This window comes from Bactrocera tryoni, chromosome 1 (genome assembly GCF_016617805.1).
Source record: "Bactrocera tryoni isolate S06 chromosome 1, CSIRO_BtryS06_freeze2, whole genome shotgun sequence".
Taxonomy (NCBI): domain Eukaryota; kingdom Metazoa; phylum Arthropoda; class Insecta; order Diptera; family Tephritidae; genus Bactrocera; species Bactrocera tryoni.
In genome coordinates, this window is record NC_052499.1 from 62,775,614 (window position 1) to 62,796,059 (window position 20,446).

General features: G+C 38.4%; 1 protein-coding gene across 1 annotated transcript; it reads left to right on the forward strand.

The window, feature by feature from the left end:
• Window positions 1-1,636: 1,636 nt before the first annotated feature.
• Window positions 1,637-3,740, forward strand: LOC120777551 (metallothionein-4-like). Its single transcript, XM_040108943.1, has 2 exons — window positions 1,637-1,752; window positions 3,534-3,740. Exons 1-2 carry the CDS (start codon window positions 1,728-1,730, stop codon window positions 3,635-3,637), a joined length of 129 nt encoding a protein of 42 aa, XP_039964877.1. The 5' UTR covers window positions 1,637-1,727; the 3' UTR covers window positions 3,638-3,740.
• Window positions 3,741-20,446: the final 16,706 nt, after the last annotated feature.

Below are 20,446 nucleotides of genomic sequence, written 5' to 3' on the forward strand. Positions count from 1 at the left end.
CCATAAAGGTAGGAGATTCTAACGCACCAGTCGACATATAGATGGCTTCACCAGGGGACGCTAGATTCAAAAAGTACTGTTTATGTACTTTGGAAGGCACCTTGTACTTACATACGATACATATAAATGAAGGGGATCTTAAGAAAAGTTTAATTCCCGGCGACTATCTGTACGTAACACGTTTCGTACGTTTCCTGATGAAACTTAGAGCACATGTTCCTGGGCACCATAGTAAGTTCAGCCAAAGCATCGGCCATAAAAGGCCATTAAACGAAAACCTTTAAAATGCCATAACTGAGAACTAATTTGCGATACAAAGATGTAATTTAGTACAACGAATCGCATTAAGGAAAAGCACCTGTGGTATGAAAATCTTTCAAAAATGAGCATGGCCAATTCCTAATAGGTAACATATGTATGTATATTTATATATTCCAAACCATTCAAACTAGTATAGCTTGCGAATTTTCACTGGTCACATTTCGACCGTTCTTATGAATGCTTCAAAGACATAACAGTTCACATTCGTTTTGATAAAAAAGGGCTTTGTAGGAGTCGATGTTAAATTTACACGTTGGACGTGGAACCGCTCATATTTAGGTGAAACCCGTAGACTCGGAATCTACTTTAGCGATTTCAACCAAATTTGCAAATATTATTACCCTGACGGTCATAAAGCACAGTGCGGATACAGAAAGAACTTTTACATTACCTTTATTTAGTTCTCAAACTGTAATACTTGTATTTCATTTTATTTATGAAATAAAATACAGTAATTTATGTAAATCGATGCTGACACTTCTCAAAAATATTTATTAAGTAAACCTTGTAGCAATACCATTTATCATAAAATATAAATAGTATCATAAATAAAATATCATCAATGGCTGTAAAACTTCTCAAAAGACAAGCAAGTGACATGATAAAAATTTTATTTTTTTTTAATTTTTGCAATTTCCCATCACAGATGAGATCGCGCTTCCAAACAAAATTTTGTTTGTTGCATAGTGTGATGAAAATAAACTCAATCTCAGAGAGACGCTAGTAAAAAATAATTTAGTCACATAATTTTATTTATCCCTCATAACGGTGGAATATCTACCGCTATATCATCGAAACGTCAGATGTTATCGCTCTTCAACGATATCAAGTGCTATCTTATACTAACTGTTTATTTGCCTTATCAACGTTATCAGTGAATGCAAAAGTACCAACAACCACACGGCACCACAGCAACTGTAAACAATTTTCATTTAGCATAAAATACAATTTGAGCACAACAAATTCTTATCACCGGCAATTAGCGGAGTGCAAAAATAAATAATAACAGTTAAATATACTCTAGCTTTGTTATTATAATATTGGAATATTCGCCGAAGCGTTGTCGGTGCACACGGCGAAATGAGCCAGCTAAGCAAATAAGCGCTAAAGGGTTCGCCTGATAATCGAATTGTAAATGTAACAGTAAAGTGCAAAAAAGTATAACGCTTGGGTGAAGAATGCAAAAATATTGCGCACTGCACGCTCCCAAGTGGCGTTGCTCACATACATAAGTGCCAATACTTACATTCGTTTTTATATATTTACACACGACGCATTTTTAAATGCAACGCTTATAAAAAGACCGATCGTTTGTAATCGAAAATATAGTTTGAGAAAGTGAATCATAGAGTTAACTTCGTATAGATACATACATATATTTTTAAAGACAATTATACTGTATAAAAATGGGTTGTCCAGCGTGTTGTAAAGGTATGTGGAGCAAACAAAAGTGAATATATTTATCTTAGATCTTTAGTGTGCTTAATGCCACACAAATACTTAATATTGACAATTCGAAGTAATAATTTGTGCATAAAATTTGGAAATTTCAATGGCACTAGTTTTACCGATGCTGAAAAATATTTTATTTGTAAAACAATTGTACAATTTTATTGTTCAATATATATTCAATTCTTGATTACCAGTATAATTGTCGAATTTTACACTTTCTTTTTAATATTATTGATTAAGTTTATTGGGCAATATTTATTCATATACTTTTTTTTTGCAATATTATTGTTCATTATTTATTGAATGTTTTATTTTCAGTATAGAATTCTAAACTTTCTTTTCAATATTATTGTTCAAGTTTATTGCGCAATATTTATTGATGTATATTTTTTTGCAATATTATTGTACAATTTTATTGTTCAATATTTATTGAATGTTTTATTTTCAGTATAGTTGTAGAATTTTACACTTTCTTTTCAATATTATTGATTAAGTTTATTGGGCAATATTTATTCATATACTTTTTTTTGCAATATTATTGTACAATTTTATTGTTCAATATTTATTGAATGTTTTATTTTCAGTATAGTTGTAGAATTCTAAACTTTCTTTTCAATACTAATGTTCAAGTTTATTGCGCAATATTTATTGATACATATATTTTGCAATTGTATTGCTTAATTTATATGGTAAACATAGAGGATAATGGAAACACTACTAGAATTCTACTCGCAAAAATATATACTTTTTTTAGAAACATGCCAAATACTCATTATCATCTAAATTAGGTACAAGATCTCTAAAGTGGTTAGAAGTATTCAGAAATCCAAAACTCGACGTTGATCAGTATTCCAAGATAAATAATAGAAATAAAATAAAAAGGAATTTAATTTCGATTATCTACCCATATTTTTACGGTACTTGAATAAACGAAAACACCACTAAGATGAGCTGATTCGATTTGAGAGCTAAGGAGTGCCTACCTTTTAGAGATATCAGAATCAAACTTGGTACACATGAATAATTTATAGTAACTGGATCAATGAGGCACTATAACGATAGGGAACAAGATTTTACGCAGAAATGAAGCAATTACCAAGTGAAGTGTAATAAGCATGAACCTTTTTGGAGTGACGACGAGTACTAAAATTTACCAATTTATTGATCAATATTATTGATGTTAAATTCATAGCGGTTATACATATATAAAAAAATGCCTTAATTTGATCTAACATATATATGTATATAATCTCGAAATTCTAACGGATATTTATGTATCATTATTCAGGTTTAAGGTTTTTTCATTGTGAGATTTAACAAACTCAACCCTGGATGTGCTTTGTTAGTCGATTTTATCAACGTGTTTTGCAAGCAGCAGCAAAATAATCAGGCTTAAGCGTGTTATAAATTCGATTTGCTTTTTTATTTATTATTTTATAGATAGTTAAGAGTTACCTTAGCGCTATTAACTATACAAAATTTTTTTGAGTTTAGAGCTACACAATTTTATATTTATTGATCAATAATATTGAAGTTTTAACTTTGAACTGCTGCTTTTCTTAAATATTTTGTATTCTAAATTTTCACTATATTGCGCAATTTCATTTTTATTGATCAATATTATTGACAATACTGTGCAATATATTGCATTTTAGGAGTTAATTTTATACGATGAGGACATTTACTTTAAGTAATTGTTTAAAAAATTAATTTATAATAGTTTTTCATAATAAAAATCTAATTTTTCTTTCTTTCACCAGATTGCAAATGCACTGCAGCTAAGTGCGGAGATGGCTGCCCCTGCGATCAGCAATGCAAATGCAATTGCAAGAGCGGTGCCAAGGACAACTGCTGCAAGAAATAAATTCGTTGGACTAGCGAACTTTGAAAATAAATGTCAGCCGCTAATGGAAAATTGAATAATTGAGCTCCAAAACGGAGATGAATAAAGCAAAAACAAAAACATTTTGGAGTTTATAGTTTTCTTAGTACACTTAAAATAAACATATGCCAATTTCAAATTATATGCACAGCTATAGCCGGTTATGTAACCCAAACAGGAAGTAAAGAAATTTCCGCTTTTCCAAACCGAGAGCAGCGAGCATATTGAAAGAATCAGATACAAACTTCAAGTGAATATGCGCTTTTGCAAATTTATTTACAAGTGCATGCTTATGCGCTTTAACAATTTATAGACCTGTAAATTTATTTAGATTGCTTTACTGCAAACACTCCCAACGTCACTACAATGCAAAGCGCCACAAATGCAGTTGATGTGATAGACGCACTCACTATTGCAGCGCTGTGGAGATGAGCTGGTGCAATTGTACGAGAGCGTCTTTGTCGCCAGTGCTGACGACAGAATTTCTTACAAACACACACGCCTGCCTGTTAGTCACTATGGTACAGTGCCTCGCCAGCCTGCCTGAGCATAATAAAAATTGTCCATTGATTTATTTACGAGCTCAACGCCTGCGAAGTGTCCTTTGCAAGGAAGCTTTTGCAATGCTTTTATTTATTCATTTTAATATTTCCATCTTCGCTTCGTAAGCTTTGGATCGCCTGCGAACGGCAGTCCAACAGTCGGCATATGTGTCTTTAAATAAAGTCCTTGCATCCCCATACATTCGCTGCAGGCTGGCGTAGTCGTTCCTGCCTCTGTTTATGCCATTTATGTTACTATCTTTCGGTTGTTTGGCCTTTGCCGTTCTTCTATTGCCACTTGCCTCGTCACATACACTCAAGCTTGCATTTGCGTACAATCAAGCCGCATCACATAGTGCCTTCCTTTTGCATCACTCACTTACCATTAGCCTCTGTTTGCCCCTGTAACCCCACACAGCGACATCTGCTGTTTCTGCTCAATCTAAAGCATTTGGTGTCTGTCAACTTCTTTTTCCTTTCGCTTCAGAGTTTTAAATGAAAATTTCATTTGAATATTTATGAAGGCTTATAGTGGCAGGGTACAGAAACTCTTTTCTCGAGGCAGTTCGGGCAATGCAAAGGACATCAAGTGGTTTGCAAATTGAAAAAGTGCGGTTAAAGTGTATAACACACTTAAAACGACTTAAGAAAATGTGGTTTTGAAAAATTGAAAGTAACCGTTATATAGGAATACCAGTAATATTTACGGTTAAATGATATACGCTAAATCTAAAGAAACAAATCTTGGGAGCTGCACTAAAGAACTTTAAGGTGATTTTTAGGAACTTCAAAAAAACACTGATGTATCAATTATTTTAAAGGGCCTGCAGTCACGCCATACATAGAGTTCTTTGCCCTTAATAATGACATATGGAAGCTCTGACTGCCTTGCACTTTCCATATGTGATGCCAGTAGGTTATGACCTGTGACGAAGTCAACAACTATTCTGCCGTCTTTTCGAGACCGGGTGAGTAGAAGCTTACGTTTTTCCTTCTGCTTCCTTCTAAATGATCTAGGCGATCCTGCATGTCCTGAAAATACTCCAACTCGGCCTGGTCTCTCTGTCAGCCCTGTCGGTAATTTCATTTTATATAATTTTTAGTTGCTTCCATCTTTCCTGTAATATTTCGGTAGACTAACGGATGGCACTTTTGGCAATCTTATCAGCTATTTTTTTTTCGGAATTTCTTTGTGGCCTACAACCCAACATTATATACATTCGCTTTCCACCAGTCTCTAGATCTTCTGCCTACCTGCTTCTAAGAACACTTTCTCACGTAATGCGATGTGAAATTAATGCCGTAATTGCTATCGACGCATATATTTATCCTCTTTATGTTGTTTCCTATCTCAGCCACTGATCGGAAGAATTTTCACATGGAAGATACTACAGTGTTCCGTATGGTTAAGGGACGCTTGAGATCCAGTTCCGAGCAATAGATTCCTGCCCCCATTAGCTAATTTTGATTCGTTTGTATAGATGTTGTAAGTGTCGCTGGCGAGTCGATTTCTCCTGCGCTACCCACCTACTTTTATTGTGACCTGGATCCTCCATTTCCATATAAAGCGTCAGAGTATTCGGTCTATTTTAACCACCAACCTTTTGCTTATTTAGCTAAGTCCGAAAGTCCTTGTGAAGAATTAACCTAAAGCCGCCAATCTTGCAGCTGATTTTGCTGTAGAGCTTTCTACAGGTTGTGTAACCTTTCTAACGGGTAATCCAAGTTGAAGTACTTTTTCAAGAGCCTTTTTTTGGCAGATAACGCGTGAGTCGCGTCAAGTTGTCACGTTACTTTTGTTCAGTATTGTTTGGCATTTCATCATGAAAAGACTTACGCCCGAACAACGTTTACAAATCATTCAACTTTTCAACAAGACAGCGCCACTTCTCACACATCGCATCAATCAATGGTTTTAATGAGAGATCACTTCGGTGAGCAGATAATTTCACGTTTTGATGCGGTCGATTGGCCACCAAAATCGTTAGATATTACACCGTTAGACTTTTTCTTTTGTGGATATGTAAAGTCTAAAGTCTATGCGGTCAATACCGCTTCGATTCAGGCCTTGGAACATAACATCACGCATGTCATTCGACCGTTCCCAGTCAAAATGCTTGAACGAGTCATTGAAAAAGGACCATCTGTAACGAAGCCGCGGCCAACATTTGAAAAAGGTAATCTGCAAGAAATAAATGCCAAAAAATGTTCTTTGGAATTATAATAAACATTCTCCATCTCTGTTTTTCTTTAAAAAAAAAGTAGCTAACCCCGAAATGGATCACCCTTCAGAAGAGGCTGTTTTCTTCTTGCGAGAAACTTCAAATTTCATCGATATTTGTATAGAGTACTACTAAAAACACCTTCTAGTCTTAGTTCTAAATCTAGTGATGATTTATTAAAATATGTTTTATAAATATTTATATAAAGTAAAATATTTTAAAGTTTAGAAATCTTTAAATTCTATCCAGCTTTTTTGTGAAGAAAGCAAAACAACAACAAGGCCTGGAAGCATCGAAATTCGCAGAACAATGGTGTGGGTACAATGCAACAGAAATGTGAACAGCGAGTAATTTTCATTGTCACGTGGCAGTAATTACCGGTGTAGATGGCACACATCCAAAGTGACTCGCCTCCGCGCACACACACCTACGCAAACATAATTCATATGTATGTAAGTGCAAAAGCGCACAAATGTAAAATGTGAAACATGGAAAAACAGAAGCACAGCGTGAGTGCGCCAAATGCGCCCCTATGTCCGCCCAGGTAGAGTTTGCACTGTCAATGAGCAGCTATAGATGTTGTACATACATACTAACTATATGTAAGTACAATGGTACGGAGCTGTTCGGATCGGTTGACTATGCTGTCGGGCACAATTTCAGTTCATTGATTTTTAACGCGTCGCCATAATTCACGCAAAGTGCCACCCATAGTTATAGTGACGGTAAACGTTGTTTTGGTTTAAGAATGATAGTTTGAAAATGTTCGGGACAGCCAGGGACGATTCCTCTAAGTAGCGCACCCAGCGCTTTCAATAGTTGTGTTCAATGAAGCAATGGATCTTAGATGAACACCTTGGGTCTTGGAATATTTGCAACACAGGTTATACCACAAAATTACTTTGGGTTAGTATTGATGGAGGACAGAACAGAATGCAGAGTATGCGCAGATAATGATGAGACTCTGTAACGTTTCCTATGTGAATATCCAGCCTTCAGCCGGTTGAGATGAGATATCTTCCACTGCTCCCTATGCTTCAACTAAAGAGACATTGGGCAACTTGGATGGAAAAAACAGGTATTTTACAGAATAAGACTGTATTGTATGATAACGGTTAATTGGCTACCATTAGGGAGCACAAAGGGAAAAATTTTGGTCTAATTTCCGGAGGCGCTTTTACGCGTTCCTTTTCAGCCGACCAATCAACCAACCGGATGATTTGAGTATAGTACATAATTTAATTTTCAATAGAAACATTTTTCACAGCCAACTGCACACTTAAACGCTTAACCGTTTGTTTACATTTTTTTGGTGCTCTATCGAAAATGGAAGATCGCAAACACCATTTTCGGCGTATTTTCCTGTGTTACTATTAAAAGGGTAAAAATGTAGTTCAAGCAAGGAGAAAATTATGTCCTATATTCACCGGACATCAATGCCAAAATTGATTTGCATAATTGCGTGCCAGCTATTTCGACTTTTAGGATGCACCACGTCCTGAAAGGAATGCTGAAGCCGTTGTGAATAAAATAAAGTAATAGGTCAATGAAAATCGTCGAATGACAACTGGAGATATTACTGAAAGGTTAAATTTGCCGTACATGACCGAACATGAAACGTCTTGGATTAATTTCGAAGCTTGACATATGGGTTCATCATGTTCTTACAGAACGAAATTTGCTTCGCCATAATAACGATCGTGGTTTGCTCATCCAACGTCAAAGAAGTGATCATTTTTTGAAGCGCATTGTTACGAAAAGTGGCTTGTTAACAAGAATGTATGTAAAGTGGTAGAGGCCATGGTCTACGGAGGATGAACCAGCTCAAATCACTTCGAAAGCCGATGGTTATCAAAAACTGGTTGCCTGTTATACCACGATTAATTCTGAAGTATATTGTGATCAGCTGGACCAATTGAGTGATGCTCCCAGAAAAGACTAAATCAATGGAAAAGGTGTATGTACTGTACCACCAAGATAATGCGAGATCTGATATTAGTTTGATGACTTGCCAAAAGTTTTTCCGTCTCGAACGGGATGTGCTGCTACCCCCAAAATATTCGCAAAAGTTGGCACCTTGGGGCTATTACTTGTTCCGATCTCTTGAATGGAAGATACTTCACCTAAAATCAGGACCAGGTTATTGCCTGCAATGATCGAACAATTTAAGGGCGTGAAATCAGTATTTTGTACGAAAGATGTCGGAAGTTTTAGATCAAAATGTAGAATATATTAATTCATAAAAAAAAATGTTTTCAAATTGCTGTAAAAAAAAAGAAAGTACTTAGTGAACGACCCATTACTCATAATTTTATCCAAAAATTAACAATTTCCTTAAATTGAATTTTCACTCTCAAGTGCCCTACTTCTAATTATATGGACAAGGCTGTGCAAAGCGCTTTTTATACTAGAACCAATACACATATGCAGGCATTCAATAAGGCTTACTTCTGTGTACATATGTAAGGCGCGCTAATGCATAGGCGCACGAATGCGCAATGCCGCTAGTATGTGGCATGCAACAACATCAACACTTATTGACCATTACGGTTGTTGCTATTTTGGTTTTTGTTATATCATGAAAGTGTGACATAGCTGATTTACAAATGTCTGTCGGCCCATAGAGCACACAACTGCATACATATGTATGTACATGCATATGTGCTGTGTTGCATGCAACGCGCAGTGGGTTTGTTTGCATGTAACGCCAGCAAGTCGAACTGTCATTATAAAATGTGCTCTGCATCCTACGACAGACGCTTAACAATCTAGTTATTGTTATTTTTGCTTTTGTTGTAATTGCTTTTGTTACCACCTTAACATTTTCAGATAATAATTGTATAGATGTTGTGCGCCTCGCGCTTACGTGCGCATAGCTACGCTGTCAACGCTGCGGAAGCCGCAGGAAGGCGGACATCCGTTCGACAGCGGGTGCCAATGATACAATAGCAACAACAATAACTAAACAACAACAACAGCAACAATTACCAACAAAATTTTATCGCGACAATGCAATCGCACAATAACATCTCCCTCGACTCGTCCCGCTCAGCGCACCAACGCCGCCACAGTCACCAACTTCACCACAAAGCTGCCGATATTCAAATTGTGGCCTGCTAGCCGCGCACAAGCTTATGTGTGTGTTTGCATACATGCATGTATGTATGTGAATAGATGTATACAGCGGGTATATTGAGTTGAGGTGAAAGGACTTCACTTTCGCGCCACAATCGAATTGCGGTTACCAATGCCCGCATTTGCGCATAATACGCACAATTGCACGCGCATACAACAATACATTAAATTTTGTTGTTCTTGTCTGTGCGTTTGCGTTGGTTCACGCCGTGGCAGTACGTTAAGTGACAAAATTGTTATTTTCACTTGCGGCCAATAGCGGACATATGAATATTTACTCGCGCAAATGTCACATAAAAAAATTTGCATACACCTTTACTTGTACGAGGGCTGTCCGATAAGTACTTAGCCGGATACTGTGAAAAATTCAGCAGCATAGGACGCATAATTTTGTTTTGACAGAGTGTGCAAGCAAGCGTGTCTGCGGGGCTTAGAAAAATGGAAAAAATTGGGCTACTGTCCCATCAATCAAAATCCCAAACGGCACTTGGTCTAAGATCGGAAGTCGTGAGCTGATTGAGCCATATGTAAAAGGATCGTTTCTGGCCACTACCAAGTGAATGACAATCGAACCCCACTTGCGTGAACTTCTACACTTGACTCCATACTCATAAACAATAATGTCAGCCTCGAAATCCAACGCAGAATAACTCTTGCCAACAGATGCTACTTAGGACTGAGTAGACAATTGAGACGTAAAGTCCTCTCTCGACGAACAAAAACAGAACTCCATAAGTCAGACAATATTCCCGTCCTGCTATATGGTGCAGAGGCATGGACGATGACAACATCTGATGAGTCGACGTTTCGAGTTTTCGATAGAGAGGCTCTGCGGATGATTTATGATCCTTTGCAAATTGGCTACAGCAAATACCGCATTCGATGGAACGATGTTCAGCGAATTGAAAGACAGCGGTTAGGTCATGTCGTCCGAATGGACGAAAACACTCCAGCTCTGAAAGTAAGTAAGTCGACGCAGAACCCGCCGGGGGAAGCAAAGGAATAGGAAGACCTCCATTCCATTGGAAAGACCAGGTGGCGAAAGATCTGGCTTCGCTTGGAATCCCCAATTGGTGCCACATTGCGGAAAGAAAAAAACCACCGGCGCGCTGTTGTTAACTCGACTATACGCCAATAAATAAGAAGAAGAGGTTATTGTGATTAGATTAGATTAAATTATAGTGTATAGAGCTAGAAGTAGAAGCAAATCATTTTTTCCAATATTTTCGTTATAATTTTTTAAGCTAGGTACTTATCGGACCGTCCTAGTCCATATTCATGAATACTACCAAATATTTCGAAATGAATGAATATATGCACGTGAAAAAATATTTGATTTAATGCATTTTTGATTATACATTACCGGCAGTGGTGGGAGTAGACCACGGGCATTGCGCTCCAGACAGGAAACACATTTTTCCGAGTGGAATATTTATTTAAAATAAATAAGCGTGAAATTCAACAAATTTCAATTGCTGGAATTTACATGTGAGTCCGCAATATTTTGAACATGTAAACACAGCTTTAAAGTGTGCACTTAGTTCTTTGACATTTCTCTCTCAGCACTCACTTATCCTTTCGAGCTATGCGTCATTCTTTTGTGTCGCTCAGTTTCTTTATTTTCCCTTCATTTCGTACGTAGTGTCACTGACAAGCGGGTTTCTGCATTTGATGGATGATTGAATGGATGAATGAGTAAACTTTTTAACCTTCAATAATGTTACCGGAATAATACAAAGTCATTCGTTGGCCTTGTATCCCGCAGAGTGCTTGACGGTGTGTATTGATTATCCGTTTGCCGTGAATTAAATAAAATACATAATTTGCCAGATAGATATAGGCAGTGTTTAAATTCACGTTGCCATAAATAATTATTAAATTCCATGATTTTACAACAAATAGTAAAATCTAAACTTTTGCTCAAATCTAAAATGTTAGAAAATTTATCTTTGTTAAAAAGAAAGCTTTTAATCGAAATCGTAAACTTTATACGAGAGCTGATATTGTTTTTCCAGCATAACTTTAAGGAATAGAAATAGAAGTTAATTGAGCTTTGGCACCGCGACCGCGACTTTATCACATATGATTTCCAGGAACTTGCTGGATACAATGGAGGCGATGGAATACCTGTCCGCGTAGTCTGATCCAAAGACCTTGAGCCTTCTAAAAATTGCTGGACAATCTCGGATCAGGAATTGTGGAGTTTCCAGTTCCATGTCGCAAAACCGACAGCCTGCAAAAGAGGCCTTGTGCGTGATGGACAGGTTTCTTGAGCCTGCAGTGCCCAATATAGAGCGCGACAAGGAGACGCAATTTGGCTCGGAGGAGGTTGATCATTTCTTTAAACCTTGTTAGGTTGTAACCTCCCAGTCGCAGCTTATTATAGTGTATTCCTCTTGTCCGTTGCCGGTGCCTTTCCGTACCCACTCTCCGCAATGCACAGCTTGTTATGGGATCGCACAATACCTGCTCCAATGCCTTCCGGTGTTTTGAAGCCGTCAGTGTACCACTGGATGGTGCTGCCCCTTAATAGTAGGTCGAGTGTGGAAATCCTCCACTCCGCCTTGCTACGAGAGTAACTTTAAACTTCTTTGTGAAGTGTATCCCTCTGTTTAATCAGTAGATGGAGCGGTGTGAGTTCCCGCATGATTTCAAGTGCACATTGCCCTTGAAGCGCAAACGAAAGCAAGGCTTTGCAATTTAGACGATCGCTCCGAGGAAATGCTCTGCGATCTTCCGCCACGATAAAAATAAGACTTTGTACACTTTACAAAAGATAATTCTTTTTAAATAAATCGATTTTACTTTCCATAGAACGTCTGAATACTCAAACAGCTCCAGGGAAATTACTTAGATCTATTCACACAATTTTTAAGCGATTGGATTGGATTGATAGGATAGCCATCGGAGAGCGCATTATTCCTTGCACTAGTTTTGTGATATTTCCATAAGTCTTATCAACTACTTACCTTTCTTCTGCGAGAATATATTATAGTGTCCGAACGAATTGGGTGAACAAACTCGGTAAAAATGACTGAAAATCTCTAAATAATAATTTGAGAGAAACGAAAATGTTTGAAAAATTATAAAAAAAGAAACAAATTCAATAACGAAAAAAGAAACAAATTCAAAACGAAAAAAAAGCATTTCCAAAGAATTGCTTATTCTTTTATCCGCCTAAATCATATTCTTCTTCTTAATTGGCGTAGACACCGTTTACGCGATTATAGCCGAGTTAACAACAGCGCCAGTCGTTTCTTCTTTTCGCTACGTGGCGCCAATTGGATATTCCAAGCGTAGCCAGGTCCTTCTCCACTTGGTCCTTCCAACGGAGTGGAGGTCTTTCTCTTCCTCTGCCTCCCCCGGTGGGTACTGCGTCGAATACTTTCAGAGCTGGAGTGTTTTCGTCCATCCGGACAACATGACCTAGGCAGCGTAGCCGCTGTCTTTTAATTCGCTGAACTATGTCAATGTCGTCGTATATCTCGTACAGCTCATCGTTCCATCGAATGCGATATTCGCCGTGGCCAATGCGCAAAGGACCATAAATCTTTCGCAGAATTTTTCTCTCGAAAACTCGTAACGTCGACTCATCGATGACAGCGCCCAAGCCTCTGCACCATATAGCAGGACGGGAACTATGAGCGACTTATAGAGTTTAGCTTTTGTTCGTCGAGGGAGGACTTTACTTTTCAAATGCCAACTCAGTCCGAAGTAGCACCTGTTGGCATGAGCAATCCTGCGTTGGATTTCCAGGCTGACATTGTTGGTGGTGTTTACGCTGGTTCCAAGATAGACGAAATTATCTACGACTTCAAAGTTATGACTGTCAACAGTGACATGAGAGCCAAGTCGCGAGTGCGACGACGGTTTGTTTGATGACAGGAGATATTTCGTTTTGCCCTCGTTCACTGCCAGACCCATTTTCTGTGCTTCCTTGTCCAGCCTGGAGAAAGCAGAACTAACGGCGCGGGTGTTGAGGCTGATAATATCAATATCATCGGCATACGCCAGCAGCTGTACACTCTTATAGAAGATGGTACCTTCTCTATTTAGTTCTGCAGCTCGAACTATTTTCTCCGGAAGCAGGTTGAAGAAGTCGCACGATAGGGAGTCGCCTTGTCTGAAACCTCGTTTGGTATCGAACAGCTCGGAGAAGTCCTTCCCGATTCTGACGGAGCTTTTGGTGTTACTTAACGTCAGTTTACACAGCCGTATTAGTTTTGCGGGGATACCAAATTCAGACATCGCGGCATAAAGGCAGCTCCTTTTCGTGCTGTCGAAAGCAGCTTTGAATCGACGAAGAGGTAGTGTGTGTCGATTCTCTTTTCACGGGTCTTTTCCAAGATTTGGGGCATGGTGAATATCTGGTCGGTTGTTGATTTTCCAGGTCTGAAGCCACACTGATCAGGTCCAATCAGTTTGTTGACGCTGAGCTTTAATCTTTCACACAATACGCTCGATAGAACCTTATATGCGATGTTGAGGAGGCTAATCCCACGGTAGTTGGCGCAGATTGTGGGGTCTCCTTTTTTATGGATTGGGCATAGCACACTTAAATTCCAATCGTTGGGCATACTTTCGTCCGACCATATTTTATGCATGCTCCTTATCAGTTCTTCGCCGCCGTGTTTGAATAGCTCGGCCGGCAGTCCATCGGACCCCGCCGCTTTGTTCTTCTTCAGGCGAGTAATTGCTATTCGAACTTCTTCATGGTCGGGCAATGGAACGTCTGCTCCATCGTCATCTATTGGGGAATCGGGTTCGCCTTCTCCTGGCGTTGTGCGTTCACTGCCATTCAGCAGGCTGGAGAAGTGTTCCCTCCATAATTTAAGTATGCTCTGGGCATCGGTCACTAGATCACCTTTGGGGGTTCTACAAGAGTATGCTCCGGTCTTGAAACCTTCTGTAAGCCGCCGCATTTTTTCGTAGAATCTTCGAGCATTACCCCTGTCGGCCAGCTTATCAAGCTCTTCATACTCACGCATTTCGGCCTCTTTCTTCTTCTGTCTACAAATGCGTCTCGCTTCCCTCTTCTACTCTCGGTACCTATCCCATCCCGCACGTATAGTGGTCGATCGTAACGTTGCGAGGTAGGCAGCATATTATGTGGTATATTAAATCATTTGTGTTATTAAAATTATTTAAAGATCATCATAAGATAACTGGTTATTTAATTAAGAACTCGAGTGGGCCTAAATAGCCAGTTCTTCCTTGAGACAAATTTTTTGAACACTTGGACCAAGGACTTTTAATGCTTAAAACTGCCGAAATGTGGTAACACCCTCAGAAACAAGTTCAGAAATGAAAATTCGATGTTAAAATAGATCGTTAGGTAAGTATAAAAATTACGCTGTGAGTATGGGCAAGACTAATTTTAACTGAAATTAACATATGACATGTTCATGGTTACTTTTCTATAGATAAAAGTTGAAAAAAAACAGTCATGCTTACTTCTCACAGAACGCTCTTTTGAATTCAATCAGCACAAAATAAGGTATCAAATACCTCTGTGACAGTCTTAAGTTTTCTTACGCGGATGGGTTTCCGTTAGTTCGTCTGACTTAAATTACGCTGTTCCTTAAAGACTTAAATTATTTTCTTAAATCGAAAGGTTTCGTATTCTGTCATTTGTACATAAAAATTATAAAAACCTCTCTAAGATGTGACAACGGGCTTTAATTGAGCTTTAAGGAGCTCGTTTAATGAAAATTTCAGCAATATTTACAATCTCCATTCACAACTTGACAGAAGTCCACTTATGGCCTATTACATTAGCAATTCGTATTACCGCAATACGCATTTTAGAAACCTAAAATAACTGCTTATTTATGAGAATTGCAATACAACACACCGCAAGGGGTCACAATGTAATGGCAGCAAAGTGTACCTAACCCGCTTCCCCGACAAAATGCCAACGCACTAAGGAGAGGTCACAATTAGAAATTAAAGGTTAAAATTACCAACTACAAGACCATAAACTTATGAAAATACACACATGAGTAAAGCGACTGCACACATGCACACAAATTTGTGAAAGGCAAAGTTGATTACCAAAGGAGATGAGCCAAGGATTGTAGGATTGTAGAGAGCGGGTGCATATGAAATAGCCATAGATGAAGCAAACTGGAAAGAGGAAATTTCTTAATGCTAGTGTTAGTGTAGGTATTCGTACATATCCTTAGTATTTGTGAATGTTCGCTTATGCGCTTACGGTGTAACACGAAAATGGCTGGTATGTGGGCGGTCGATTCGAATATGTTGCTAGTTTGCTGGACCACTTACAACATTTGCTAACGGGTATTTCGGATAAGTATGTGTTATGCATGTTGTTGCCTGTGTGATATGCAAGTGGCATACGAAATGAGCCCACAAGGTGTCGTAAAGCAATCAACAAACGAGCCAAAGATTGCCATTGCGGTTACATTTCGCATATATAATTATGGGTTAAGGCGCTCTCAAGTTGACTAGATAATGGTACCGTGCACGCCCATTTCGTGCTGAACTACAACTACACACTTGCAACACGCACACATGGTACTTATGTTTATAGGTATGTCTGAGCATCACATTAACGAATCAAAGTAGTTCGAGCTCGAGTCAATTTCGACAACTTTCGGCATCAAATAGCCGAAAAAATTGTTTGACCCGGCTAAAAGTGGAAAAGAAAGAGCGTAGCATGCGCCAAATGGTAATTAAGTGCTAAATAAACAACAACAATTAGACGAGTAAATAAAAAATTAAAGAAAAAAAAATTTACGCCACAGCATGTCATTCAACGCCAAGCACACAGGGTTATCTGCTACACTTGCTCAACAACTATGGGTGTATACGTGGTTCCATCACCTCTTCTTCCGTATTACGATACATCTAAGCTGTCTGTAGCTGCACCAGACATTGGTTCCAATAGTAAACAAGCATTTTACTCATCTTTACTACTTGCTACAGCGGTACATATGAATACATATCGTCCATATAGTCACTCCAACCACTCAACAGGACATAATGTTAGACCATGATAAATGAATTGAGGCTGCTTAATTACTCCCCAAACTGTCGTATAGGCATTTTCAATGTTATGTGCCACTGGACCGCACTCAACCGTTGCAAAGTGAATCGAAGTCTGTTGAGCTACGAACTTTTGTACACATATGTATGTATATATGTAGCAAGATGCTATTTCATATACTTACATACATATGTACATAACTACTTCTGCTTGTAATGGTCTACAACATGCCAAAAACCAGCTACTCGGGCCGGTCTCTTGTGACTTCGCATTGTCCCGTTGCACCTTAATATTGGTTGCGCATTACCGCCTTTGTAAAGACCAAAAGCTTTTCACTAGCATTTCTTGTATCGGTCAGTTGTATTTGTTTCCCATAGCATATAGTATTAAGGTAGTGACGTGGTATTCACAAGGCACTAACAATAAATACACGTACAAAACATGTTCTTATGTATAATTAACGAAATATACAAATAAATAAATAAGTTTTAAAATACTTAACCACATCCGCTTTGGGATGTCTTCTTTTCTACATTGTATTTCACATTTCCAAAAAAAGCAAAGTACTGAAATAATTGTAATTCATTCGCCATAGACTTCTTCTTCTTTATTAGCGTAGACACCGCTTACGCGGTCATAACCGAGTTGAAAAAGATGTTCTTCCTTTTCGCTGTTTGGCGCCAATTGGAGATTCCAAGTTTAGCCAGGAGATCTTCCGCTTCCTCTGCTTCCCCTAGCGGGAACTGCGTCAAATACTCTAAGAGGCGCAGTGTTCTCTTCCATCCGGACAACATGACCTAGCCAGCATAGCCGATGTCTCTCTTTTCGCTGAACTACTTATGTCATTGTCGTCATATATCTCGTACAGCACATCGTTCCCTCAACTGTGGTATTCGCCGTGGCCAATACGCAAAGGACCATAAATCCTACGCAGAATCTTTCTCTCGAAAACTTCTAAGGCCGGCTCATCAAATGTTTCCACACAGCAGGACAGAGACAATAAGTGACTTGTAGAATTTGGTATTTGTGTGAGAGAGGACTTTACTTCTCGATTGCCTACTCAGTCCAAAGCAGCCCCTGTTGGCAAGAGTTATTCGGCGTTAGATTTCGAAGCTCACGTTGTTGTTGGTGTTAATGCTGGTTCCAAGATAGACGAAGTTATTTACGACTTCGAAGTTATAGCTCTCAACTGTGACGTGGAAGCCAAATAGCAAGTGTGATGACTGTTTGTTTAATGACAAGAGATATTACGTCTTGTCCTCATTCACTACCAGACCCATTTGCTCCGCTTCCTTGTCCAGTCGGGAGAAAGCAGAACTAGCGGTACGGTTGTTGGGGCTAATGATATCAATATCACCGGCGTACGCCAGCAGTTGTACACTCTTATAGAAGATTGTATTTCTCTATGAAGACCTACAACTCGAATTATTGGAAATCGACGAAAAGGTGGTGTGTGTCGCACTACTTTTCACAGGCCATTTTTCAAGATTTGTCATACACTGATAAGGTCGAATCAGTTTGTTGACGGTGGACTTTAATCTGTCACACAGTTCGCTCGATAGAATCTTAGCTATAGACAAGAACAGATAATAATCCCTTTTTGCAAGGGCCGGTCTAGAAAGTGAATTCCTAAGAACTGCCCAACCAAGGTCATTGAACTTCTGGCGAGTCACTATCGACGTACTTACTTGGCCTTGTTCTAATGCTAAATAATTCCACTTCTATTGGCCAAATTTGCATCTGATCAACTGCTTCCTTCAGATGATTCAATTGTTGATAGCACACGTCTGTAACAGTTATGCGTTTAGTGGAATTATCAGGATAACACAATTTTCATGGGCGTCAATTCTGACTTGAAGGCGTTTCGACAACTACCTTGTAGCCTTATTTAATTGATTTCGAACGGTTTATTGTGCAATGGTTAGCTCCTGGGTAATCGAAACTGTATTTATATTATGGTCGAACTCTGCAAATTTTTATTATTTTAAAGTACGGACCGATGATTCCATCAGATTAAGAACCACATGTTAAATTATGTGAGTGTAATGATTGTTCATGAATACTTTGTGGATTTCCTTCGCATCAGAATCGACAGTTTTGTTTATTTACCGTACCACTCAAATGAAAGTGAGCCTCAACGGAGTAGATAATTTTCTTAAAAAATCGTTTGCGTTTTTAAGTTGTTCCAAAGAAATATCAGCAAATTCACGACGTTTACGGTGATCCAATGGCTTCAGTACTTGAGTGAGAACCAATTCATAAGGATACAAGCCCAAATCCTTTCCCATACTCCTCCAAGTTGTGGTTTGAAGCAGTCCCAATTCATGAGTACGTCTTGGAATCGACAAACTGCGGTCTTTAGCAATACTTGCCTGCATTACTTTCATTACTTACAGCGGTTTTTGTTTTATTGTCCCTTGACTATTATGTAAAGAAAATGTACGCTCTAAGTTTTCAACAATTCGACGAATAGCGAGCACAGATGGACAATAATTTACAATTATTTTGATAATAATATTGAACAATTTGGAAATGTTGTTCTGGCATATATCTTCCCATGATGAAATGTAAATATTACTGAATACAATGAAAGAAAAGTACAGATCATGGCATATTAAAAATTGCCGAAACGACACTTAGAAATCATATAATCCCTATTGGACGCCTCAAATACCGATAAACAGGCCTAGCACATCAATCGAAAATGTTTCCTTCAGACTTGTTGAGTAGTGTTATTGAACAAATCACGCAATTACTAAATATTGCCATTATGGACTCTCTTTTAAAGGAGCGTAATACAGTGGTAGTCACGTTTATCTGACATATCGTAGTTTTTTATACCCTGAACTGAAAAAAATTTCAGCTACTCTATAAAATATGCATTCAAATGATAAGCAGTTACGAGCTGAGTCGCTTTAACAATGTCCTACTATCCGTCTATCTGTATACAAGCAATTCAGTCCCCCAGTTTTGAGATATTGATCTAAAATTGTGCACACGTTCTTTTCTTCTCAAGAACCTACTCATTTGTTAGAACCACCGATACAGGCCCATTTTAGCATATAGCTGCCATATGCAAGTCGATAGATTCAAATACAGATCCTACAACTTCGGTGACCCCAGAACTTATCCTCGTATCTCCATATAAACAATTGGCATTGCTTAAATAAGTAGAAATTAGCCAACTACCGTTACTTTTGGCTGACAGTCATAAGAAAGATAAAATAAAGACTATTCTAATATTGAACTTTGCTTCCGCAGCCTAAACTAATGTTTACGCTTTTCCTAATTATGTGCTACGCCGATAGCAACAGATATTGAATAAGCGAACTAAACTACCAAAGCAATTCCAATAATTAGCAATTGCTACACGAAAAGATAAGCCGAGTAATTCCCAAGTAACTTTCCGATTTTCGAAAGGCCAATGCAATTTATGGCAGAACCACCTTAAGTTCCTCTCTATCAGCTATTAATACAAAACTTTGGAAAACTTTTGGCTCAGTTGTAAATAAGCTACGTTAGAGTTCCCACCAAAAAGACGATATTACAGTCGAACTCATTTTGCGTTCATTTACTTTACTTTACTTCACCTTACATTACAAAAGCCTTTTTTGTGCAAAAACCTTTATCATGGTTCATCATAACAGCGTCAGTGATGTCGGCGACAAATGTAAACACAAAACAATTTGATTTTCATACAGAGAGAAGGAGACGTTTAGAGGAATTTATCGTCAGTGAAAGTATGCAGCGGCTCTCTAGCCAGAAGGGAACGGCAGTGTAGTAAATGCGCTGCAAGGGGCCTCAGCTGTTTTGTCACATCTTGAGCTTATTAAACTAAAATCCTCGCAGGCTGCAGTTTTAAATTGCGCTACAACAACAAAAG